General features: G+C 35.9%; 1 protein-coding gene across 3 annotated transcripts; it reads left to right on the top strand.

Moving 5' to 3' along the window:
* The first annotated feature begins 3 nt into the window (after window positions 1–3).
* On the top strand, window positions 4–26,527 carry LOC127443502 (ras association domain-containing protein 7-like). Of its 3 annotated transcripts, XM_051702199.1 has the most exons (8): window positions 4–139; window positions 246–406; window positions 808–1,010; window positions 20,667–20,823; window positions 20,910–21,793; window positions 23,950–24,106; window positions 25,183–25,290; window positions 26,250–26,527. In XM_051702199.1, the coding sequence occupies exons 4-8, from the start codon at window positions 20,721–20,723 to the stop codon at window positions 26,279–26,281; spliced, it is 1,284 nt and encodes a 427-aa protein (XP_051558159.1). In that variant the 5' UTR covers window positions 4–139; window positions 246–406; window positions 808–1,010; window positions 20,667–20,720; the 3' UTR covers window positions 26,282–26,527. The 3 variants fall into 3 exon arrangements, with proteins under 3 accessions (XP_051558159.1, XP_051558144.1, XP_051558152.1); XM_051702184.1 differs by lacking the exons at window positions 4–139; window positions 246–406; window positions 808–1,010 and adding an exon at window positions 2,727–2,940; XM_051702192.1 differs by lacking the exons at window positions 4–139; window positions 246–406; window positions 808–1,010 and adding an exon at window positions 2,727–2,940 and having other exon boundaries at window positions 20,670–20,823.
* The last annotated feature ends 610 nt before the right edge of the window (window positions 26,528–27,137 follow it).

Consider the following 27,137-nt stretch of genomic DNA (forward strand, 5'->3'; position numbering starts at 1 on the left):
TGATGTGCGTCGACGTGTGTGTGTGTGTGTGTGTGTGTGAAGAAGGAGAGGGCGCTTAGAGCCACAGCACACGCCCAAACCCTGTGTCTCAATAATGCACAACCCCCACGTACACACTCAGTCTTCACTTTCATTACAGGTGGGCTGTCTAATGCTGCAAAATACAAAAACAACACCTGTCTCTATTTTTCTTTCAGCTTTAATGAGCATTCATTTCAGCGTTATGTTTTATAAACTTGTTTTAGGACTTGTTTTAGGCTATAGGCTGAAAGGCCATAGCTGGCCATTTCATATGCAGATGTTCCAAGAAAATCCTGGGTTCCTCAAGAATTAGCTGAAGATTCTCTACAGAAACCAGTTAGAGATCATCAACCTGAAACTCAAACTGAGTGTGAACACTTGATAGGTATGTAATATAAAGTGTAATTTCTCTGTATTTCAAGTATGACTAGGGATATTTTGTCATATTGTAGGCCTACTTCATTACAATACATGTTTTTCTTAGGTTTAGTCACTGAGTGTGTTATCATCTGAGAATTCACTCAAATTTCATGCTAATTTTTCATACGTGGTCTCAAGGCCCACTGAAGTAATTCTCTGAATTGTCCACTAGGGGGCAATCTTTCATAACAGTCAGCGCTGCAGAGATTTGTGCCCTATTCAACCTCAAATATAGTTCTGCTTTAGTTAGGAATACTGCAGTGATCATTAAAGCAATTCTAAAAGAGAAAAATGAAATATAACATAATGTCTTTCCCCTCGTCATTAACCTTACTCTTCCTGTCTTCTCTCTTTCTGCTGAAAAAGGCAGCCAGAGTGTCACATGGCCTTTTGTTTGACGACCCCTGTGCCTTTCATTGGCTGATTTGCTTGAGAAAGCATCCGTCGCCAAGGCAACCAAGTCCCACTTCACTTGTCTGGTGAGGCCTTGACAAAGTCACACATATCCTTTTTTACCCTCTGCTTTTTACAATTTCTCCTCGGTTGTGCATCTCAAGAGTCAGCGGGAGGTGAGTCAATAGAAAAAATGAGTGTGCTGTTTTTAACATAGATGCATATTTTCTTATAATACTTGTGTGGTGAAAGCTGCAGCCAAATAACACCTGATGAGGGGTCCTGAAAGATAATGAATGACATTTTATAATGATCTAACATGCATTTCAGGTAAGCTACGTTTTATTTTGCTTGTGTGTGATGATCAACCAAACGATGTTATCGAAGAATATAAATTGAATGATTTAAATGCTACAATTCTATATATATCTTAAATCGTTTAAGGGTTGGCTTGTTAAGTGCATTGTGATCAGAGCAATTCATCTCCTCATTTTTTTCTTCCTGGCATGTATCACATTCAGACTTTATTCGTGCCATGTCTAACAAGTGCAAGATGTTTTATTGTAGATAACGGTTGCTGTAGCCTCAGGAGTGATGTAAGTCTGGCCCTCTCTCTGTCATGTAAATTAAGAGCAAACATGCAGTCATCAAGGTGGCCATGGTGATAGTGAAAGCAAAAAATAAAGGCAAATGTATCTCAGCAGGTCTTCTTGAATATCATTTTAGGTCACCTTTAGTCTAGAGATGCGACAAGTTGTCATAATGTGTATAAAATATTAAAAACATTTATATGAAAGAAAAATGTAAACGATTAATGTGAGAAATATTATATGAACAAATATTGCCCAAAGAGATCATGCAGTTTTTGAAGTTATAATAATAATAAAATATATATATCTTTGAATATAGATCATTTTATTGATGCTTAATCGCGTATATTAACTAAAAGCTAGTCTTTGCTTTTATTTGCTTTGTTTTGGGTTCTTAGATTATTTTGAGAGTAACTGGTCTCCTATCAAGGTGGTAATATGGGCCAAAGACATGTAGTTCAACAAGTGTTTAAACATTTCTAAAAGACTGCTGTTTGGCACACCAAACTCTCAAATGAATGTAGTGTGCTGCAGTTTTATTTATTATTATGAAGGAAAGGTGTTGTGTTACTTTTGTAAGTGATCTGACTTGGTGATTTTCACCCGGCGGACAATAAAATGGACATAAAAATACTATAGATTTACATTAATGGAGGGATCTAAGCAATATCTAGGGACAAGAACGTCATAGAGAGTTTGGCCAGTAAGCAACCACCTAGCAACCACCCAAAACATCCTAGTAATCGCATATCAACATGCTTAAAACCACTCAGAACACATTATCAACCATATAGTAACATCCTGGCAATGCCCCAACAACACTGTAGCATTGTTATGCTACTCACATGTGATGTAAAAATCTAGTTTAGTATGTGTGCTTAGTGTCATTACACACTGTACTGTGTGTTGATATCTACTGTTCAGGTAAGTATCATGAGGAAAGTTATTAGGAGGAAGTTATAAAGTTTAGAGAGGAAGCCAAAACAATGTGGTAAATACAATGGCAAGCCGCAGAAACAAAAAGCATTTTGATTCTCTTCTCTCTTCTCATTTCTACACCTCTGATGCTCAGTCTCAGAAATAAAGCACTATCTATACTCCTGCCCTAACTAGGCCAGATTCACAAACCACTTTAAGATCTTTGACAAATTCCTGAGACAAAATACTGACCCAGAACAAGAACAAGACAGGAACAGAAAGAGGGAGAGATAAGATAATGAGAGCATTTATACTGGTATTACCTGTGTAGGGGGAGGAGCATAGGATGGTTGTGGTATGTGTCAGCATTGTGGGGAGCGGAAAGAGAGAGTCACTTTCAAGAGACGAAACGAGTAGTGCGCCATTAATCCTGGTCTTATAGCTACGGAAAAACAACACCTGTTTGGACACCAACATCTGTGTTACATGTTAACTCTTTGGTTTTACATGAGAAAAGTTGGAAGACAGAGCTTTTTGAAATTTATTCAACATGGTAACCAGGAAGGAGGACACATAGAAGCACACTTTCAGCTCTAAGGTAAATATAGCTTAGTGTGTGACCAGCAGGTTTGTCTAGTTAGTTTGCAGACTCGACAGTAAAATCTGTCAAATTTCACACAGGTGTTTCCACCCTGTCTGGAAAGAGAGTAGCTTAAACAAGGAAAGGTTGGAATTAGTTTTGTATTATTCCCTTGGAAAGATATAAATGGAAATTAAAGATAATTCACAGAAACTTGAACTCGTTAAATATGTAATCTTTCAGTGTTTGAAAGTCTAAAATATATATATATTTTTTTTATTTAATGAGGTTGCCCGGTTTTGTTGAAGCCTGCTTTAATTCGTGAAAATGAAAAGATGCCAGAAGGTAATTAGTCAGAATGGTTTAGTCATTATTTAACTGTGTATTATCCATGGCTAATCCAGAGCATGCCTTAAAAGTGCCAATTGGATTGACGGACAGGTTTGGGGAGTAATGGAATACATGTTACTTACATTTATCATTTGGCAGACACTTTTATTCAAAGCAACTTACAGTGCCCTTATTACAGGGACAATCCTCCTGGAGTTAAGTGCCTTGCTCAAGGACACAATGGTGGTGGCTGTGGGGATCAAACCAACAACCTTCTGCTTACCAGTTCAGTGCTTTAGTCCACTATGCCACCACCAAATATAAGTAACTGTGTTCCACTACAGTTACAATTTCAATCATTGGTAATTAGAATACAGTTACATTCAAAAAATATTTTGATTACTGAAGAGATTACTTTGCATTTTATTGTCATTTGTTTCATTTAATATTTAGTCCTTACAGATGGAAACATATATACATATAAATGATACGATCAAAAGTGCATTTGAACAGCGGTGAAACAATTTCTTATGATGTGTTACATTCATATGAGCAGACAGAGAAGTAAGTTTGAAGTAAGTTTGGAGCAAAAGAAATAGAAATAAACCTTGTGTAAATTGTCAGCTTTACGCTAAGCTAAAATGCTATTTCTAGCAATTTTACATGCACATGTTACCAGGCACGATCATATATTTTATAAAGAAAATTCACATTGGATCATGATTTCTTTTTTCTAGTAAGTCCTTTGATATTAGGGCAAATATTGTATTCTTGATAATAATTTTTGTATTATTTTCCTGTAAAAATATCTAAAAATCCTTAAAACAAGATCAATTTGATTTATCTTATTTTAGAAACAACACTGCATAAGATATTTAGGTTTTTCAGAGAATGTATTTTTAATGTGTATTTTGTCTTATTGTACTGGCAGAGTTTTTATAGTCAAAACAAGTGAAAAAATATACCAGTACTGAAGAAGTAAGCCAAAGTATTTAGAATACATTACTGACCTTGCGTAATCTAACGGAATCCGTTACAAATAACATTTTACAGCATGTATTCTGTAATCTGTAATGGAATACATTTAAAAAGTAACCCTCCCAACCCTGTTGATGGATACAAGCTTTTGAATTGAGGTGGATCTGTCAGTGAAGGGGTTTGGGTACTTTCTTTCTGACTCATGCGGTCACTTGTTTGAATGTAGACCTTAAAAATGCCTGTTACTATGTAGGGTTTGTATTAGATTTTTCTATTTGGTCTTAGTAGTATGCATGTATTGCTTATGCACTATGGAGAACACTGTGTTGAATGATTTTTGTAAGTCCTTCAGAGCATTTTTTTTGAGTCTCTGCTCCTTACAAATGTACCATTTATTGTGTGCAACAGGTCTAGTATAAAACCAGGTCAAGCACAGAATTGAATATTTCTTTTTAATATTTGAATATAAAATAAATTAATAGAATTAAATTTGGTGATCAGCAATCCAGATGAAGAGCTGGTTTTCATTGGCTTTTTTGATACCCTTTGATGTCATGTAATTGACAATGATTATATGATGCTGTCAGGTTTTAGTCATACTTTGCAATATGCTCATTTGCCCAGCATGAACAGAGCCACAGTTAGTTTACTTTGATATTTTGACAATACTCTAATCTGCAGAAAATTGACATGCAGAACAAGTACTTTATATACCATCCACTTCATTTATTAAGATTCTTCCCCATATTCTATCAAATATCTGATAAAGTCAATGTACATTTAAATTCTGTTGTATTTCACTCAGCTGACAAAATGATGTCACTTTATTTGGATATGCAAAACAATGAAGTCACATCTACTTCTGTTCACAAACTATGTGAGTAAATGTTAAGAGTCTGGAGTTGAAATTGGTGAATTTTAATAGATTCAGTTCAAACTTTGGCTTCTGAAACAAGTTTAAAACATTACTGATGAAATCAGTGTGTAAAAAAAAAAAAAAAAAAAAACTGATTTACTTTCCTGTAGCTCAAGGCTACCAGTCTTGTTGTACATTTCATGGAGAGGGTGTCTTGCTCTGAGTATGGTTTGAAAGAGTAAACTCCTCCCAATTTACACAGAGTTTGTGGTTAGTCATAGTTGAAAGTCCATTAGATGAACTGAAGCCTCTTCTTTTAGTTTGTGAAAATGAGTGTTGCAACATACAGCCCAGTACCATAAATAAAAGGGATAATTTAAAGGGCTAGTTCACCCAAAAATGAAAATTCTGTCATCGTTTACTTACCCTCATGTTGTTCAAAAACCATATGGCTTTCTTTCTTTAGGCGAACACAATGTGCTTTGAGTGTGATTTTAACAAATAAATAACAAATAATATTATATTAAAAATGTTAAAACACCATCTACTCAGCGGCAGGCTTTGCATTTAAAGTCAAGGCCTTCAGTGTGATTCATGCCATTAAGAAAACAGTTTCACAATGAATAAGACACCCTATGCCTTTGGGCATCATACATTATGCCACAGCTAACTAGTAATACCAATTGACATTTTAACAACACGTCCACACACGAAAGCCAGAACTTGAAACGACACTTAATGCTCAAGCATGCCTAATTTTAACTGTAGCATGACTGTTTTGTGAAATGAACGTCTCCCGAACAGACATTCAAATATCAACATTTTTCATATGAATCTACCAAGGAGGTCTATAATACCTGGAAAAATCTATCTAATAATATTTGCGATTTAAATGTTGCTTGCAATAAATTTAGCTTTGTCAGGGTACACGGTTATGCTGTTCCATTCAAGCTGGATGTGGGATATTCCTACTTGATATCTCCGACCATAAATGCATTCCATTCCCCGATATTCGGAACTGCACTGCTCCTGTTAGCTTAGCAGAGGTTTGACTCTCATTAGAGATGTCTCCTAGCAACCCAACTGATAAACAGTGCTGCAGTACTAGCATTTGTGCTACAGGTGTACGATTATCAAAAGAGATTATAATTTACCATGTTTTATACACCTGTTTCTGCAGATGTTTGTTAAACAAGCTTTAATATCATGTAATGTGGAAACAAACTCATTTATCGATATTACTTAATAAAGTGAATGTTTATCACTTACTTTGTATATCTCCCTGAGTGTCGACATGTTTGTGTGACATCATGCACCTGCATCTCGGTTGAGAATTTCTGCATGAGCCTACAAGTTGTAATTCTGATTTAAAGATGCATTCCATTGCACTTTTCCTAGTAGAAATTTGTAGAATCCGACTTTCCGAGTTGAATGGAACGCAGCACTTTTCAAAACTTGATCTGACACTGAATGCTCAAGCAGCCTAATTTACGCTTAGAAAACTCCTGATGTTGATATAACAATGCAAAAAGCACTTACCAATTTACTTGAAGTGAAAATCAGTCCTCCTTTCCTGTTTAATAAATAAAGCAATTACACGGTCATGCAGAACATCTCGTGTTTTTAAATCCATAAGTATCTGTTTCTCAATGGTGATAGCGGTAGTGATGACAGCCGACTGTCAGCATGATCTCGCACTCTTCGCTTTCAAATTACGTACATCACTTAAAGCGTGATTGCGTCACTCAAGGCCAGCTAGAAGGCCTGGACCAGGACATATCCTAAAGATCACACCCACCAAGAACAAATAAATCAATCTGATTGGCTGTTGAATCTGACAATCGGACTTTAGTTGCTCATTCATTTGCACTGTTGAGGGATTCTGAAGAAATTCTGAAGGCCTGAGGGGGTGGAGCTTAGACTCACGCGCTGTTTCGGGCATGCGATTTATGTAACAGTTGTCACACTTTGCTTGTAAGCATCAAGGAATAAATTCTGACTGGATAAACTTTTCGTTTTTCTCTATTTGTTTGTAGATTAATTAAGAGTGGAAAGCGATTGAAAATACATAGGCAAAAAGGTGATTGAGAATGAAAAGATGTAAAATATTTATTTATTTGGCATGTTAGGCCAGCAGAGAAGGCTTTGCTGGCCCTGAGAATTCACCACTGCATCTACTTACTTTCCTGCAACAATAAAAACATGCAGTCTTCTTGTCATACAGATTTGCAGGTCAGAGTTAACCAAAGTTGAACTTTTATTTGAAGCAAATTGCGAAGGTTCTTCGCATGAGCTTGCATTTCTGGTTTTCCGCATTCGGATGAGTTTGAATAGGAGTGAATGGTGCGCAAAGTCTAGTGTGACCGAGGCTTTCTGTGGTACAGAAAAGGAGTCAGACTGTTACACCCTGTCTACACCGGACGCGAGCGCCGCGTTGCGTCAAAAACAATAGAACCCCATTATAATCAATGATGCTGTCTTCACTGGAAGCGTCCATTGTGGCATGTTCATCGCGCTGACAATAAACGGGTGTCCCGTTCCATGTTGCGCTGCATGCGCTGGCACTACTACACAAATTAGAAAGTTTGTGTCGACATGTCCAGTGAAAACAGCCTCAAGCCATTGTGTCACGTTCAGGGCCGTATTAAGGTGCTCCGGGGCTCTGGGGCTTAAAATTTCACTGGGCCCCTGTCAGTCATCAGAGTGGGGGGAGGTGGGGGGGTGTTTGGAGGAGGAATGTTCGTACTCAATCACAATGCGCTACACGGACGGGTTTAACCGTTGCGCACCTTCTCTTTGTTTTCATGCGTGCCCTCCTGGAGAATACAGTGGAGGATGCCGAGACTGCACACCCCACCCCCTTCCCTTCCCTTCCCTTCCCTTCCCTTAAGCCCCAGTGAGGCCATGCGTTAATACGCTCCTGGTCGTGTTAGGTATAGACAGGGTGTGAGGGACTGACAGCCTCAATCACCATTTACATTTATGGACCCTTTTCACACTTCTGCGTTCATGAAGCGGAAGTTGTCATAGTGGGGTAAACGGAACTATGGCTGGTGCCTAGGTGTGTGTGTTTTCACAGTCCTTAAAAGTTTTGCTGGCATTTACATTTGGAGATGAGTTGACCCCATCGTCCAAATGAATTCATCAACAGTTAAATCAAAACTCAACAACGACACAAGTTACAAGTTGTTTTTAGATGGTAATCTGTACGAATATGAAGGTAAGTCGATAAAAATGAATTATTGTTGAGAGTTGTGCGTTAAATCAGTAGACACATATTTATTTATTAAAGGAACAACCTACAGATCTGTTGCCATAAATTGCAAAAAAGAGGGTACAGTTAATACATTTTTTAGAAGAACTTTGTGAAACTAATTCTTGATGTGGGGGGGTTAGCGGCAATGCAGGATGTGAAGGAGCGGAGAGACCCATGTCCTGTTCCATCCGACCTTCTATCCCTGTCAAACACACACTCTCGTGTTGGTTGTGATGTGTAATCATTCCATTGAAACCGTGACTTTACAGCTCAGATTTCAAAGCGTTTCAAAATCCCACCTGTGAACGACTGCTGTTAGTCATCATCTTGAAAATAATGTCCACAGACAAAAGTGCTTTCTCGTTTAATAACAAAGAATTTTCATTTAATTGCCTGAACCCACCGAGCTGGTACAAAGTTCAGCATCTTTTGGAAACGAATGGAAAGACAAATCTAGAAATTTTCTTTTAGAATTTGTGCAAATAGGAACCCTGTAGTGGCACTAGTTCTTCCTGATCGCCGCCACAATTTACCCAACTATGACGACGTCCGCTTCGAGAATGCGGAAATGTGAAAAGGGTCAATTATGTGGAAAAAAGAGCAATGTTAACAATTTAAAAAACATTTCTATTTGTGTTCCATGGAAGAAAGTCATACAGGGTTTGGATTGGAACAAAATGAGTTAGTAAAAAAATGACAAAATTTTCATTTCTGGGTTAACCTTCCTTTAAAGACTTTCCCTTTAACCCCTTACTAGTTTTTAATATCATAAAAAGATAGTATGTCTGGATTTTTCCTGTTCATTTATCTGGAATTCTTTATCCAGAAAGGCAAAGTTGATTCACATGTAATACTGCATACCAAAAGTATCGTACTTTGTTTGGAGATACTATTTACTTCCTGCCTTCAGTGAACTCTTGTGAGAGTGAGGGAGAGAACACTCCTCCTTTTACACACAATGGGAATGGATTAGATATGCTGTTGGACGTAAGCAGGCCAGTTTCACCTTTTTTTAAAAAAAGAAACCTAATGCCTGTGAGACACATCCCCAAGTCTGGTTCTAGCTGGTTCACATAACAAATGGAATTCAGTCTGAAAAATTTGGTATCTGGCTTTCATGGTCCACTGGGTGAGAATGCCATCTACGTACTGCCCTTAAATGAGTCTTTGTTTACTCAAGGTGAACTCTCAGATGACGTTTCTGGTCAAAAGAGTGGTCCCCTGGTCATTTAGCTGTCAAATGCATGTAGACGTCTTATGACCACAATGGATCATCTGTCATCATTAGATGGAAGAAGGCCACGAAAACCTGTATTTCTAGTTAACCATATGTTTCTGGGTTGCATGTGCCCTCCTGGGTACTCTGGACTACCTGGTAGTCCCTTGTTGTTGACAGGGAAACATGAGAAAAGGTAGAACAATCTCAGGCATATTTGTTTGCAGGATCTACGGCTTCACACACAAAAACACCATATTCAAATTGACAGTGCACCAAACTGACATTTCAAAGAAACATTTTGAATTGAACATTAATTATGACACATTCTGAAACAAACATTAATTACATTACTTGTATGGGCACAAACTACCTGCCTGTCTTCATTTGTTTTAAATTATGATAAAGTATAAGCCCCCTGATGCTTATATAAACCCTGATTCTTGTTTCATTACATAATACCATGAGTTAGCATTGATGGGTGTAATCTGATTCAAAGTAATTAGTTACAGTAATCGAACTACTAGGACTGTTGCTTTAACTTATTTATTCAGTGCAATTAATTATTTAATATAACGTGTTATATGAAATATATAATATATTAAATGCGTAATATATTTAATAACGTGTTTAAAAAACTTAACACAATGAATCATTCCTACCATCTGAGCAATTCACGCTTGAAGTACCACCTGTTTTCAGCAGGGGGCAGTAAGCGAAACTCCAGCTGGATGGGCAATGCGCAGCTGTACAGACAACAAACCAAACTCAGTCTTGCTTGACACAAGCAACAGCTTTTTGTTTTTTTTTTTGTTTTGTTTTTTACTGCTTGACAAAGTCCTAAGTGGTCAAAACGTTGTCTTTTCTATTGAATTACATGGGAGCATTTATAGCAGTGTTCTGTTCTCTCCTTGTTTTATGAATGTTGCTTGACACAAGTGACATCACAAGATGAGAACACATTCTTGATTTCAATCACAGCTGGACGGAGCACAATTTAGAATTCAGGGGTCACAAGACGTGTTTTTCGAAGTTTCAAACTATGTTTAACAGCGACTTAAAAACACTGTATTTATGAAGCTACGCAACCTAAGTGAGATGCTCCAGAAGCGTCCGTCTGACCCATGTGTATATCGGACAGAATGACGAATTTAACTGCAAAATGGATTACTGTGGACTATTGGCCAAAGATAGGCTTATGTTCAATATTATGGAAATAAATATATTGACTTATAAAGCCACTTTTTGTATTGTCTAATGAATGTTTTACTTATCTGCCACAATAATTTAATGTATTTTAATTATATGAATTATTATATTTCTTACATATTTTATATTGATCCTCGTGTGGCCCTGCATTCTTCTGCACGGACATTGTGTTTTTGCTTCGTTATACGCAACACATAATTTAAATTCATTTAAACTGACTGATCTCAGTTCAGAAGACTCTGGGCTGTCAGTAAAGGGTTAAACTTTTGACTTGCGGAGTCATGTGACAAAACAACATGGCGCAGATCACAGCGGAGTTTGTCTTTGGGAGAAACGCCAACAAAACCACATCTGGTTGTTATGATCCAGTGAGGCTGCCTGTTTCTTTCTTGTGTGTCTGCGTGAGTTATTTCCCTTGTGTGTTTTCCTTTTCCCGCTTGGGTGGCGTGATTGACGTTTCTATGGTAAACACTCATGATTATTGCCACATGCAGCTTGTTACCCTGTCTATTTATACCCTCTCGTTTCAAGTGTCAGATTGTTCGTTTGTGTAGCGTCTCAGTCTTGCCAGCCAGCCAGTCAGTCAGTCAGTCAGTCTTGTCCTGTTTGCTCTTTGTTTGTTTTCTGCTAGTTTGTTCCAATTTGCTGTTACCAGTTGGACTACTACTCTGTGGACTTTCAGTTGGATTTACTTACCTTGGATTGCTTTGTCATCACATTCATCTGCTCTCCACCTGGGTGTCCCAAATTGATCTTCACCATCTTCATCTTCATCCTCACCTCTACCACATTGCCTCCAGTCACCTGCAACCTGAGACGGATATCTTCACTGTTTTCATTCCCCTGTGCTTTCAATAAATTGTTATTTGTTTCTCTGCATCACTGGGCCCTCTATTCATTCCGTGACATTGGTATGAAACCTAATTAAGTTTTTACATTGAAACCTGTTTTAGTCAAAAGATTAGTCTCTAGTTTCATCTGATATGCGATTTTTGAAATTTGAGCAATTTATCGCGAAACGGCACACTGTTAAACACAATGACCACTATAGTGGCAATAGCTCTAGTTTTTCATGAGAAATCCTATACTTGCTGTGCATTTTCACACTGAGAATTATTTTTATTTTATTTATTGTTTTTTTTTTTTTTTTTTTTTCGCTTTCAGAGGCTTTATATTGAGTTAGGATGAAAATAAGGTGCATTCCGATCTGTTCTGAGACAGACTGACAGCACACTAGAGGTTAAGTCATTCACTAAATAGGGAACTAGGGACCATCATATAGATTTTCTTTGCAGCCATGTGCATTCACTACTGAAATCCCACCAAAAGTTCAGTTTCAGGCTGCAGATGATGTTTGGACCACTCAACATGTTTGGCAGACATGGGACAGTGGTAATCGGTACTTAGATTCTGAATTTATAATGTATAATTTTATTTTCACATGGTTGGCATTGATTGGATGATGCTGGCCATTACTTTGAATTAGAATTAATTATGCTAATTTCTGATTGGTAAAATGCTTCAGCACTGGCTATCACTTATTTTTTTGACAATGCAAAGAGGGAACATTGAGATTTTATTGCCAAAGTAGAAAAAAAAAGCATTGTAATATACCCCGCCGGAAGCGGGAGCCGGGTGCACATACAAACATTTATTTTCACACTTTTCAGTGTCTCCCATTCATAATTTTTAGGAAAACTATTTGCTCTAGATACCCATATCTATGTCTATTTGTATTTGTGTGATAGCTAAAGTGCGTGCGCCCCCTAAAGAGTCATGTAAGGGAAGAACGTGTGGTGCTGAGAGTGACTTGTGTGCAGCAATGATCAAGGAAGAAATATAAATATTATTTTGAATTCGTTGAGCAAAATAAATAAATAAAATAAAAGTTTCTGTAAAATGTTTTAGAAAGTAACTTTAAAGTAATTTGGTTACTCAATAAAATATACACAAAGTAATCTGATTACAATTTTTATATAATTAGTAATCTGTAGTGGACTACTTTTTAATGACTTAAAAACCCAGCACTGTGAGTTACTAAGGTCAGATAGAACTACTGAATCTTTGATGTTCTGCTCATGATACTGGTTTAGGGTTAAGGGTCTTAAGTTTCAGGAATAGAATGTCTCGAATTGGGCTGATTTTATGGGTGTCCGCACTCATGTTGACTGTTGAGATAAGTGTATTTAAAAGACACTGGGAGAACACATGTCAGACACCAGGCCTGATCTACTGAAGGTCTGAGGTACATGGTGTATGATTACACTCACATAATCAAATCTGCTATAGAAATAGAGTGGAAGTTTTTCCCAACCTATTTTTTTTTTGTAATGTTTTTATAAAGGGCTATTAAAAAAATGACATCTTTTAGTTCTGTATCAGTGTTTATAGCACAAAGGCTATGGGTTTGTCTCATGACATACTGACCTAAAGTCTATTAAACTACCAGTATATTTAAACATACCTTTTGAACTTAAAGTTATAAGACTGTATACTAGCATAATATTTTTTTAAGCATTATACACCACACAGCTTTTTAATTGTATTGCAATGATATCACTATTTCTACACCTGTAGAAATTAACACATCCTTAATGAAAATGTAATGTTTTTCAGTGCAGTACCGTGAATGACATTTGTTTGGCAGCCAAATCGTGTTGTTGCCCACACATAAACACAATAACTGTTTCAACATTTCAGTTATACATTTAATTGCGGTTAAATTTGTCAAGATCATTGTGCTGAAATAAGTCAATGATTACAACATTTTAACAGAGTTGTGACTAGATGAAGCCAAAAACATGACATCTCTGTTAGATTATAGTATTATGAAATGGAAACCACGTGACAAACCCGAGCCATGCTCTTTGAATATATTGGAAGACAGACAATGTATTTGTCTTCCAACTCTATCTTTAATGTCTTATGGTTATTATTGCCATTTTTATCTATCATAGTTTATGCTGCATGCTGAAATTAAAGAAGCTTTGTAGATGTTCACATCAAGCAGACCAATTAATTTTCTATCTACACTGTCAGGCAGAAGTGTTTTGATTGGGAATATAGTACACACATTCTTTCAGCATGTGAGCACAGTTTCAAGGTTTACAGGAATGTGAGAGCTGGTCAATGATTGCCGCAGGAGTTAAGCATTATGTGCAGGTTGAGGACATGAAGCACACTCTATGACACACCTGACTCTAAGCTGTACACTTATTTGTAGCTAATATCTTTTTTTATTGAGAAAAAATTAAAAGGTCTGCCACTGTTTTATACTGCAGATTAAGAGTCTCCATCTGTCTCAAACAGCTTTATGTGTTGTCTATAGGTCAGATAGTTATAAAGTTTTCAAGAAACACTTGAAATAATGTGTTGTTTCAATTGCTATTCATTAATGTGTTGGTTGAAGGGATTTATTGGCTTGCATTTCTTAAATGTATGATGTAAAGCAGACATTATTTTAGAGAGATTACTTCCATGCTCTCTTAAACATAAACCTAGTCATATATCATTTACAGTCTGTCAAAACTTGAGAACTGGAATTAATTCCCCATGTTTCTCATTTTTCCAACTTCCAAGCATGCATACTTCTAGAGAACTGTGGTGTCAGGTTGAAAGTGACCATAGTAGTGTATCTTTTTTGAACAGTGTTTTCACAAATTTTTTGCTTTTACACTCACTGGGCGCTATAAAGCAGCAGGTCTTTTTGATATACAGAAACTATTGTTATTGGTCTAACATCAACATTAATGCCTTTTGTACATTATGACATTAATCATTTATTCTATGGCATGTGCAGAGGCGTCATGCCCATTCAAAGTAAGGGGGCACATGCCCCCTCAGATATTTGAGCCAAGAGGATTTTAAATTGATTATTCGAACTTCCAAAAACACATTTTTACCTTTAATAATTAAATTGAATGATTATTGCATGTAAAAAAAAATGTTTATGTGGCAGAAATCTTTATTCACATTCTAAATTGAGTTTTCTTGTCAGTCACATGTTCCGCTAAAGGCGACATCCCGTGGCTGCCTTGGATTACGCTCAAGGGGAAGGTCGCGCAAATATGAGAAAGCACAATGTTAAGCTGATTAATTAAATCAACTTATGTGCAGTTAACCTTTCCTAACTGTGTCTGTCTCAGTGGAACAGTCAATCTTTTTTTTTTTCATAGTCTAATATAGATTATGTCAATATTTTTGTTTGATCGGTCGCTGTTCATTTCCTTTGGTGCTGAAATGTTTTTGACTGGTTTTGCAGCGTAACACTCTCTTTTCTTCATGTTTAAAGAAAGCAGCAGTTCCTCTCCTTTCCAGTCATTATAAAAACTGTTTTTTTTTTTTTTTTTTTTAAGTAATGAAAGGCAGTTTTACATGGTTCTTCTGTAGCAGCAGATTTTGTATCCATTGAGAAAGGCAACGGGCGGCTGAACGGATCGAGACGACCCACGCTGTTTACATTCTCTCTGTAGGGGAAAACTGTAATGTGTCAAACAGTGATGGCAATTGCGATTACTGGCGTGATGAAGAGACAGTATTCCGTGTTTTCTTGGCATGTTTCAGAAGACAAAAGACAAACAGATATGGTTTGCTTGGCGACATTTCCACAGTATTCGTCCAATCACTGTTTTTGTAAACGGTGCAGTGACTCTCTCGTCTTTTATACAATTGTACATCCTCGTTCCCTTTCCTTGCATCATTTCTTCACAAATTTTCTGTGAAATATCAAGAATATTTTTTATTATTTACTGTGAGCATTTTTGGGCGGAACCTTGTTATTTTCTTTTTGATACTCTCATGAATAATAATAATAATAATAAAAAAATCTCTCTGCAGATTATAAAAATCTGCCATTTAAAACACTTCATTTTAAGGTGAGGAGGCCTATGTTTAAAATTTGATGCCCTGTTCAGTTCTTTATTTATTTTAAATGCATCAACAGATTTTTTTTGTATTCTTTTTAAAGCTTACATATGAGCCTAGTATTTTGAAACAATGACGTTCAGCCTGGAATTTAGACTCTTAGACTATCATCTAAGAGTGAGTTAGGCTACCTTTTGTAAATTAATGTTTGGTTTGATTGTTCTAAAGTTGATATTTGATACAATTTTATGTCATTTTATTTCTATATTTAGATTTTTTAAAGTGTAGGTTTAAATACTCTAGTTGAAATTAGAGGTCAAACTAAAGAATTTAGCCCTTGGAATTCATTTAATGCTAAATTTGCACCTCATCAAATAACATTACATTATTTCACGCCTTTGTAAATGTACTATTACACCATATCTGTAATGCTGCTGGCAAAGGCAATGATGAAGACGATGACGATGAAGTGACGAACCCAATTTCCAAACGTGATAACCAGTAACCCTAACTATAAATGTGGACTTGACTTGACTTGACTTGACTTGACTGCATTACATTAACAGTACCTGACACTAGACAATGGCAAACATGAGGGATTAAATACAAGGACATGGGTAACAGGTAAACAAGATAACCAATCACAAGACTAAACTATAAACAAGATAACAAGACTAAATTAACTTAAACCAATGAAAAAGACAAGACTAATAACAAAGTAATCAAATAATGAACCAATGAAAACAATACACATGAACAGGGGACACACATGACAAGATCACATGAGGGAACAGGAAATCACATCACATGACAGGAACAGGAACAGGAACTAAACTTGAAAATAAAACACATGAAAACAAGAACAAAACACATAAACATGATAATATCTGTTGTTTTTTAGTGTTATTAGTGCTCTCTTATTTCTTGTTTTGTACTTAGTTAATACACCCGAACACATATATCACGATTTTATGAGCAGCTATGCATAATGTTATTACCCACATGCTCTTTTAGGCATTCTAGGTGTTTTTATTTGTTCTATTGCTTTTAATTATTTTTTTTCTAAAGTTTTTATCTCATTTTTAAAATAGAACGTAATGGTAATAGATAAATGCTAAAAAGAACTAATATTACTTTAGAGTGCTTTTAAGTGTCAACCAAACCCCCCAGCCATGACACCTATTTCAAATCTACTGAGTTTGCATGGATGTTTTAAAGAGAAATACGAGACCATTTTATTTGGTTAATTTTCTTTTAGTAAGTTCATTTAGTTAGTTTTATTATCTATAACTTACACTGAACATGGAAAACTACATTTACGGTAATCACCTCATTCAGGGGAAGGTGACATGTTCACCTTCTTTAGAGAGAGGCTTCAGCTCACTCTCTGTTGAGCTGAGACACATTTTGCACTGCCTCTTATGTCGTGTATGGAAAATATGTACACAAAAGAAGTGGCGAGAGCACAAGAAAGCTTGTACTGATGCCATTACTGATACAATTACTGATTAAAACAGGTGTTTTATACCATTTCCTGTGATTTATACTGCTTGTTGCAGCAATATGAACTTTGCGTAAATGGCGGTGGTGTGTTGGGTTTGGTTGACCCTGGTGCCCCCTCAAAACAATTAGGTGCATGACACCCCTGGGCATGTGCCAGTGTTCTCCAATTTCAGACTTGATAAGCAGCATTCCTCACATGAATGCCAAAATCTGTGTATAATTGTTATGCAGTGTATAATGACACAAACTCTCTTGTTGCAGCTATTGGTGAATTCAGTTGCCATGATAAATTTAATTCCAATAATTGTGCATCGTCAGAATCTGGAAAGATTTAAAATGGTCACCTTGGCTATTGTCACTTCAGTTTAAAAATAAAGCATCGTTCTTGTAGAATGGTCTTAAAAAGTAAAACTGTTTGATGCTCATATAGAGCACACAAGTTTAGGTTATGCTAACTCATAATATTATGACTATTAAATGACATTTTACATCCAAACCTAGGTATCAAAAAAAGATACTGTATTTGTTGATTAGTTGCCTTCATTTTGTATATAAAGTTACCGTTACACTGTTAACAAGGAGACACGGGTGTTCCAAGGTCACAAATATAATGGTCCTCTTTGGTCCTTTAATAGAGTAAAGGCACTGAATGTAATAATTTTCTGAATAAAGGCTTGAAATGCGATAAAGGCCCAAAATTTTATAATTTTTGGTTTTAAAAGATACATGTATTTTTAAAGTTCACACAGTACAAGAGAAAAACTGTGTCTGCATTGCTAGCAATTTGCCTGTTTCAGTCATCATTTCTTTCTTTTTTATGCTGAAAGAAAAGATGAATATAAATAGAATTTCTTTTCATCATTGATGTATCTGTAAAATGACATGACTGTGTCAGCTGGCAAGTAAAAAGAAAATACACAAAATTATTTACTGCCCTCAAGTTGTCCCTCCTTGTTTTTTCCTCCCAGTAGAATCTTAACACAATCTTTTCTTCAAGAATCCTAATGCTGCTCTTTTCCATACAAAAACAGTTCATATTGACCACTGCTGTCAAGGTCTCAAAGAGAGAGAAAAAATACCATAAAAGTAGTACATACAACACATAGCTGTTGTTTGGCCCTAGAAAGCTTGGAATATAGTGCACTTGTCATATGGACTACTGTTATGATATCTTTATACTGAACCTTTAAAAGTCCTTTATAGTATTTGTCCTTTATGAAGCTTGACAGCTCCTGCTCACTATAAACTGTTATACCATGGAATAGAGCTGCTTAAAATTTCTATTTTTATGTCCCAAAAAAAAAAAAAAAAAAAAACAGCATATGGGTTTTAAACAACATAAGGGTGAGTATTGAGTGAGTAAAAGTACATTTTCAATTTTTTAGGTGAATTACTTCTTTAACTGGTGGCACGTTTTTGAGCACAGACCTGACAAGACATCTTATAAAAGAAAATCTCTTAGGAGATGCTGTACAAAATTCAGAATTAAAGATATAATGAAATTATTTAGAAAATCTTAAATTGATTTTAAATTATTACCTATTAATATTTGCATTAAGAATATATGACACTGTCCTTACCAAAACCTAAAAGCACAATAGAAGTTACAAGTCACAGTTCTAATCTGAGGGTGATAACGCTCTTTGTGTGTTTTTTTTTTAATATAGATAATTTTCTTAGATAATGTCAAGAGAATTTTCTAAAAAGCTACTTCAAAAGCCTACCAGATTACCACATTCATTCAATTCCTTTACAGTATACACACATTCGCTCTTTGTCTTAAGCCTGATATGCTGAAAACAGCTCCATTAATGTTTTCACATTCACAGTTATGAATGACATACAAATCACATACTGTACATGACATATTTAAATTCAAAATGGCGAATTCTGCAAAATGGTGAATAGTTTGCACCCTTGGAAATTAATGTCTGTTGGTACACCATTTCAGTCAAAAAACAGAGGTCAAATTTAGCATATTTAGTTAGATACTTACAGTGCTGTGCAAAAGTTTTAGGCACTTGTGAAAAATGTTGCATAGTGAGGATCTCTTCAAAAATAATTCCATAAATAGTTTTTATTTATAAATTAACATCACATCATAAAAAGTCCAGTAAACATAAAAAAGTTAAATCAATATTTGGTGTGGCCACCTTTGCCTTTAAAACAGCACCAATTCTCCTAGGTACACCTGGACACAGTTTTTCTTGGTTGTTGGCAGATAGGATGTTCCAAGCTTCTTGGAGAATTCGCCACAGTTCTTCTGTCGGTTTAGACTGTCTCAATTGCTTCTGTCTCTTTATGAAATCTCAGACTGACATGATGTTCAGTGGGGGGCTTTGTGGGGGCCATGACATCTGTTGCAGGGCTCCCTGTTCTTCTATTCTAATCTTTTCTGTTTGCAAAAGTAATGTTTGGCAGTCTACATTTTATTTTTTCCTATTGACACACTAAAGCTGAAAATATAAATAACCATCTTAAGACAAAGGTTTTTGTGAAACATCTGAAGTGCCTAAAACTTTTTCACAGTACTGTACATCTCACATGACACAAGCACTCTTAACCTGAACTGTTGCTGATGCGTGAATAATCCACGAGGTTCCTGCTTAGCATCTTAAACTTGAGTTCCGCCTTCATCCATTTTTTATTGATCTCAAATGATATTGATGAGCAGTGTTTGACTACTGAGCATGGTAAAAAATGACACTTTTTTAAACCATTATGTTATTCTGCAACAACTTAATGACAATTAGACAGTGATGCATAATGGACTGCAGCAGAACAGCAACAAAGATATCAGTTATTGGGGGGACTCTTATTTTGAAATGACAGAGACTCAGCATTGTTACAATGCTTTATACAGTATTTAAGTATTTACCAAGTTTTTTTATAGCCTATAATATATTCAACAGATTAAGGATTTTGTACTTCACCAGATGAGGATTTTGTTATTATGCACAAGATATGAAGCTGGAGACATAATGTCTGTGCTAACGGTGCACGTTTCCATATAGTCACATTTTTCTTTGCATGTCCTCACTTCAATTTAGAAATAACCAAATTTGCATTGAAGTGAGGATGAAAACATGAATGAATATTATCAGTCAGTGATTGTCACCTTTAGAAGCCACTTTTATACTGTAGAACCAAGTCGTTCTATGTGTAGAATCCTCCTGCACCGGCCACAGAGGAACACAAAGGAATAATAATGAAAAAATATATATGCTTGATAATTTACATCTATATTCAGAATGCCATCTTTACATATAGTATATATATATATATATATATATATATATATATATATATATATATATATATATATATATTCTCTCTTTACCAAGAATAAATTAATTATGCCAACATTATTTTCTTAAAATCTTGTTCAAAAGAAAACAAATGTAATTTACCAAGAGATATCCAACTAAGTGAAATGCATGTTTTAAAATGAAAATCCCAAACCAACACTTCTATTTTGTGATCTTGTAAATGCATTTAAGTAAATGACTCTTCATTGCATGTAATCTCTTTAGCAGAGTACTGTCATGTACAGTAGAGACACTCCTCGCTGACTTTCGCACAGAGTTATGGAGCTGAAGGTGTGGGTGGATGGTATTCCACGTGTAGTTTGTGGTCTATCTGAAGAGACATCTTGTCAGGATGTAGTCATCGCACTAGCCCAGGCAATAGGTGAGTTATAAGGTATAACAACTCTCTCTTGCTCTTGGAACAGAGTACATTCATCCTTTAATGTTTGTTCTTAATGTGCTGTCCAGGGCAAACTGGTCGCTATGTGCTCATCCAGAAACTAAGGGATAAGGAACGACAGCTTGTGGCTAATGAACGGCCACTGGAGTCCCTGGCTAATCTGGGCCAGTTGGGTAATGAAGTGCAATTTATTCTACGCCGCACTGGCCCCACGACCAGTGAAGGCAAAGACCAAGGTCGAGTCCCTCCCTTGCCCAGGCCCCCAGATCCAGAGCCCCCCAAACACAGAGAGCCAAAAAAGGCTCTCACTTTTAATCTGGGGCCCTCCACCTCACCCCGAACCCGTGTAAAACAGTTTGAAAAATCACCCAGAGACTCTAAAGTGCCGAGGGCATCCCCATCTTCTTCCTCTTTCCTTGCCCAAGCTGGTTCGTCCAAAGAGGCAATTTATCAGCAGATTATTCGACAACAAGGGCAGCTTCAGGCTATGCATGCACAGCTAGAGACTCTAGAGGGGGAGCTTGGTGTTTGGGAGCGGGCTCCTCCACCAACTTGTTCCCCAGACATCCTTGAGAAAATGGAATACCTACAGAAGACTCTGAGGCGGAATGAGGAAGAACTGGCCCATGAACATTACTGGAAAAGTGAATTTCACTCTGAAGTTCAGAGAGAAAAGGACATTCTTAAGCAAAAAAATGAACTCCATTCAGCCCTTGATAAACATAATCAAAGGCTACATGACACAGGCAACCAATCGGAGCAGCTGGAGCATGATATTCAGCTGCTTATTGAGAGCAAGAGAAATGGTTTGCATCAAGCCAGGCCCAGTGTTGAAGAGTCTGTACTCATAGTGAAGCGACAACTGGACAACCAGCAGCGCCAAGGGGCTGAGCTGCAGGCATTGGTTGAAGAGACAGAAAAGGTTTTATGGCTGGCAGATGAGCAACTGCAGGTCAGCATTTCTTTATTGAATATAAATAATAATGTTACTTATCAGATACTGGATTTTCTAGCATTGGTTGACTAAGTTAAATGTGAAGTCTGTAATTTCTGCACCACTAAATATCACCAAACAGAATTGCAAAAAAAAAAAAAAAAAACAACACACAAGAAGTTTCCCAAACACTCCCACCATCTATTGTTTTTTTTAAATGAATCTCTGCATACTTAGATTGGATAGAAGAAAATACTTTAACATAGAAAAAATTACATGACATTTAAGTTTCAGGGAATTTATTTCCAGAATAGGAACACACTTGCTGAAGATAAAAAAATGCATACATCAACCAGCATATCTTCTCATATCATGAGATAATATTGTGGTTAATTATGGGCTCAATGAATAAGCAAATACAAGAGTCTCCACATCATGTGCCCTACACATGCTAGAGCAGTAGTCTGGCAACCAATCCAAAAATGCAAACAAGTCATTTCAATTCTCCTTTGTAAAACACCTTTACTAGTTGTTGCCTCACACTGGTTAACTGACGTTTAATTACAGCTACATAAAAGTACATTGTATACTCATCATGACTAACTGAACCTCAGGGCAACATACACACTACTTCACTATTGCTTCATTTGTTGCCTCACACCCATCTTCAAGGGCAGAGCAACAATCCATTTGTCCTTTAGGTTGTTGTCATTACCAACAATACTGTAGTCGCATGCTTAAAATAAAAATGTGTGAGTTTATAGACAAAAGGACAGGTTATGTTTGATAGAAGGGTACATCAAGACCAATGTTGGTTAAGTTATAAAAAAAAAAAAATCACTACAAATTTCTAATGATTTTTTTTTTTTTTATTGTAATCTCTTCCAAATCTGTATGACAAATCTGTATGACTAATTACCTAATCATAGAAGTAATCAAGTTACTAATTAATTTACTTTTTAAAACACTGCAGTGAAAAAAATTGTTTTTCTTCTCAATGAATTCAAAATAATGTAATGTCTATAGTTCCTCATTCATTGTTGTACCCAAGTCATAAACTATTAGATATGTTAGATATGGCAAAATTAGTATTGGTAGTATGCATTTCAGAACTCAGCCGTTCTCTGCAACACTTTTCATGTGGAGATTAAACTTCAAAGCTGCGCTTTTTTGGTGCGTTGACGCCCTGGTGTGAACCATGTAAATGTGGCTTCACGGTTGCTGTAGCAAAGTGGAAAGCCACAGCCTGTTGGCTGATTAATATTGTGGAGGATGAGGATTTAACAGATTTAATGCCTATTGCAATGAATACGCAACTTCTGTGTACTAGTTCTTTTGATTATAGTCAACCTCTCACTTAGACTTTGGGAAATGTTTAATGTTATTTTAATTGGTGCTATTTTAGTGCATTTCTTTCTTTATAATGTGGAAGCCTTTGTTTAGAAAATTAACAAACATTATTGTTACAAATTGTTTTGTTTTCTTCCCTAAGAAGGAACTAAATGCAATTTAACAGGAAAAGTATATATAGTCAAATTTGAGCACTTTCAAAATCTGTGATTAATCGTGATTAACTATGAAAAATAATGTGATTAATCACAATTAAATATTGTAATAGACTGACGGCACTAATTTTACATAAATATATCATTTTAGAAATGTGTAACCCAAGTTACAGTATGTACTTAAAAGTAATTAATTGAATGTCAGTAACTGCAATCTAAAAATTGTTACACTACTTTTTACTAAAAAGTAATTAAATTACAGTAGCTAATTTCTTTGTAATCATATTTTACCCAACACTGATTAAAACAAAGCTTATCTAGCAATGCAAAGACAGTATATTTATGTTATTTAAGCTTGTTTGCATGGTTGCTGATGCAACCATGCAACTATGGCTGCCTTGTGAAAAAAGTCTGGGATAGAAAATATGATCAAAAGAGCTTAACAGCATAACTAATATTCAAGAACTACAGAGCTTGTGGTATTAACATATGAAAAATGACACACAAGAATCTTTGCCATCAGACAACATTGTGGAGGTTGTTAAGTCTGTGTGGGCGTTTCATTACAAAAAAGGGAACTATGGGACAAAAGAACATTGACGTTTGAAATGCACTGCTTAAACTTTTTCCTCCAACTCAACTTTAAATCTCTCTAATGTTCCCCTGTAGGCTAAGATCAAGGAACTGGACGATCTGAACAAGGAGTTACGCCAGTGTAACCTGCAGCAATTCATTAAGCAAACAGGAGTCACCCCAGCACAGTTCAGTCAGCAAACAGATGAGATTGATTTTGCTCTCCTCAAGCCTGATGGACAGAGTGATGAAGGTGTGTGAAATTAAAAGCTGTTTGCCAAACTACTAGTCTTTTGTGGGCAAATTTGTTTTCATTAATGCCTTCCAAAGGGAAAAGAGACTACTTGCTAGCTAGAAGAGATTGTTCATTAACAAATTAAAAAATTAAAACTTAAATGCATTTACATTTACTCACTCTCATCCAAATCTGTATGACTTTCTTTCTTCAGTAGAACATAAAAGAAGATGTTCAGCAGAATGGCAGCATCAGTCACCAATCAATTTCACTACATCTTTTTTTAATCCATGCAATGAAAGTAAATGGTGACTGAGGCTGTCATTCTGCCTAAAATTTGAAAGTTCACCCAAAAATTTAAATTCTCTCTTTATTAACCTCATGCCATCCCAGATGTGTATGACTTTCTTTCTTCGTCTGAACACAAATGAAAATTTTTAGAGGAATATTTCAGCTCTGTAGTTCCTCTCAATGCAAGTGAATGGGTACCACATTTTTGAAGCTCCAAAAAGCACATAATAGTAATCCATATAACTCCAGTGGTTACATCTATATCTTTAGAAGCAATACGATAAGTGTGGGGGAGAAACAGATCAATATTTAAGTCCTTTTTACTAGAAGTGATCCTCCCTGCCCAGTAGGAGGCGATATGCACGTGAAGAATGTGAATCACCAAAAACACAAGAAGAAGAATGTGAACGTGGAGATTGATAGTAAAAAATCTATTTCTCACCCACGCCTATTATATTTCATCGGAAGACATGGATTTAACTTATGGATTACTTTTATGATGCTTCATGTGCTTTTGGAGCTTCAACATTTTGGTGCCTGTATGCACTTGCATTGTGAGGACCTACAGAGCTGAAATATTCTTCTAAAAATCTTTGTTTGTGTTCAACAGAAAAATAGAAAGTCATGCACATCTGGGATGGCATGAGGTTGAATAAATGATGAGAAAATGTTCCTTTTTGGGTAAACTATCCCTTTAAGTAAGAATATCATACAGGTCTCTTTAAGAAAAAAAAGACTATGACTAAATAGCTGACAAGACTGACATTGGCAAAGCTTAACAGTAAGTCTCTTTTCTATGATAGATTCGAATTCCTCTGTCTTGGAGTTCAACCCTCGCACCACTGCCAAGCAAATTCTGGGGAACCCACGCAGCCTCCAGAACCCACTCCTCTCCAAACTTCATCCAGAGGGTGTGTATGTGTGACACACAGCTTGCACTCTGCTGCCCTCTGCTGGCTTAAGACCTCTGCTTGTCCTCCACTACCTCTTCCTGCTTTCCAGAATGCACACTCATGCACACTTCCTCTCCTCTCTGATGGCTCTTTGTCTGAACAAATGTACTGTAAAATATGCTGTCATGGGCATTTTTGAACCTGACAATTCAACTGCACTGTCATTAAGACAGACTATTGAGAACAATACATATTTATTCATTTGAATTTTTTAAGCAAAATAAAACAAAATGGCATGCTTATAAGTCTTTGTCTTCTGATGTTTCTTATAATTAGCAAAGCTTACTGTTAACAGTGACTATCAAGCTATCACAAAAAAAATATTCTCCCCTTTAAGCTGAAACCTGCACTGCCTTAAGATTCTCTTGCAGCCTTTAGGAAATCATGGGCTATCACTGTGTTTTGCTCCAAGTATTTTAAAGGACTGGTTCAACCTGAAATGAAAATTATTTACTCACCCTCATGTTGTTCCAAACACTTTGGCTAATAGTTTTTCGTCGGTGGAGCACAAAAGTAAAAGTATTTGAAGAATCTTTACTTGTATTCAAGTCTTCTGAAGCCATACATTAGCTTTACGTGAGCAACAGACACCAGAGCTTGTGCCTAGTCTGCATTTGCATCAAAATTAAGAAATGGTGTGCCCACGTCATTGACAACAAATTGACATTGGTTCTCACATGTGTAGTAACAGTAAAAGTAACAGCATATAGGTTTTGAACGACGTGAGAATGAGTATTAACTATGGATTTTCTTGACTTTTTTTTTTTTTTGTGCTTTTTTCATGCGCTTATAAAAATGTATCTGTTTTCTTTATATCTGTGATATGAAACATTAATCCAACAACAGTCACTTGTATTTAAAAAATCATCCTCCATGAAGCCCCGAACCTCATTCCATTGTCTGTGTGTGTCTTGCAGTCTTGTCATCAAGAGAAACATCATGGCATTAAAGTCTGGAGTACAACCTTAAGGAATTATTCACTGTTCACTTTATATTATAATAATGTCTATATAATATTGTCTGTATATGTTAATTATATTGTCTTTTATATGGTACTCTTTGAAATGCATTTGTGACCTATAAATAAGGCTATGTAAATAGAGTGCTGGCTTTGTAATTATAAAACAGATGAAGATTTTTGAGTGTATTTTAACAATCCACACACTGTATATTTCTTTTACCTAAGACATAAAAATAAAGAGAAACTGTTATAAGTTATTGTTATAAGGCTTAATGAATCCCCACTGCAAAGCATTAAGACACAATCATACCCAATCACAAGTTATACATATTTTACGATACACAAACACATTTAAAATGTAGCCACAAAATGCAAAGCTTTTTTGAAACTGGTGTTAGATATATTTATTTAATTAATTGTATTTTTATTAAAATTAAAAAAATAAACAAATATTTTCAGTTATGAAAATTTATTAATACGTCATTTACACATGATTGTGAGTAATATGATCTGAAACCTAACATGTTACTGTGGTAAAACTAAAGTTGAATGCAGCAGTAAATATTACCTATTATTACACGGTTCTCTGGAATACTTCAGTCTGGTCAAACATTTGTCTATGATGACCACCCAAGCAACCAATTTTGGACAAAGCTTCATGCCTCTCATCACTCCACCACCTCTTTCTTCTCACATAATACATAATTTAAAATCAAAATGTCTATTGGTTTATTTATTTGGTAATTAGTTGAGTAATAAACTTGATTGTACAGTGCACAATAATGTAATGTACAGTAATTATTCAGAGTAGAGCTTGTACATGTGACAGTCACTTCAATGTCTA

This window comes from Myxocyprinus asiaticus, chromosome 1 (assembly GCF_019703515.2).
Source record: "Myxocyprinus asiaticus isolate MX2 ecotype Aquarium Trade chromosome 1, UBuf_Myxa_2, whole genome shotgun sequence".
Taxonomy (NCBI): Eukaryota; Metazoa; Chordata; class Actinopteri; order Cypriniformes; family Catostomidae; genus Myxocyprinus; species Myxocyprinus asiaticus.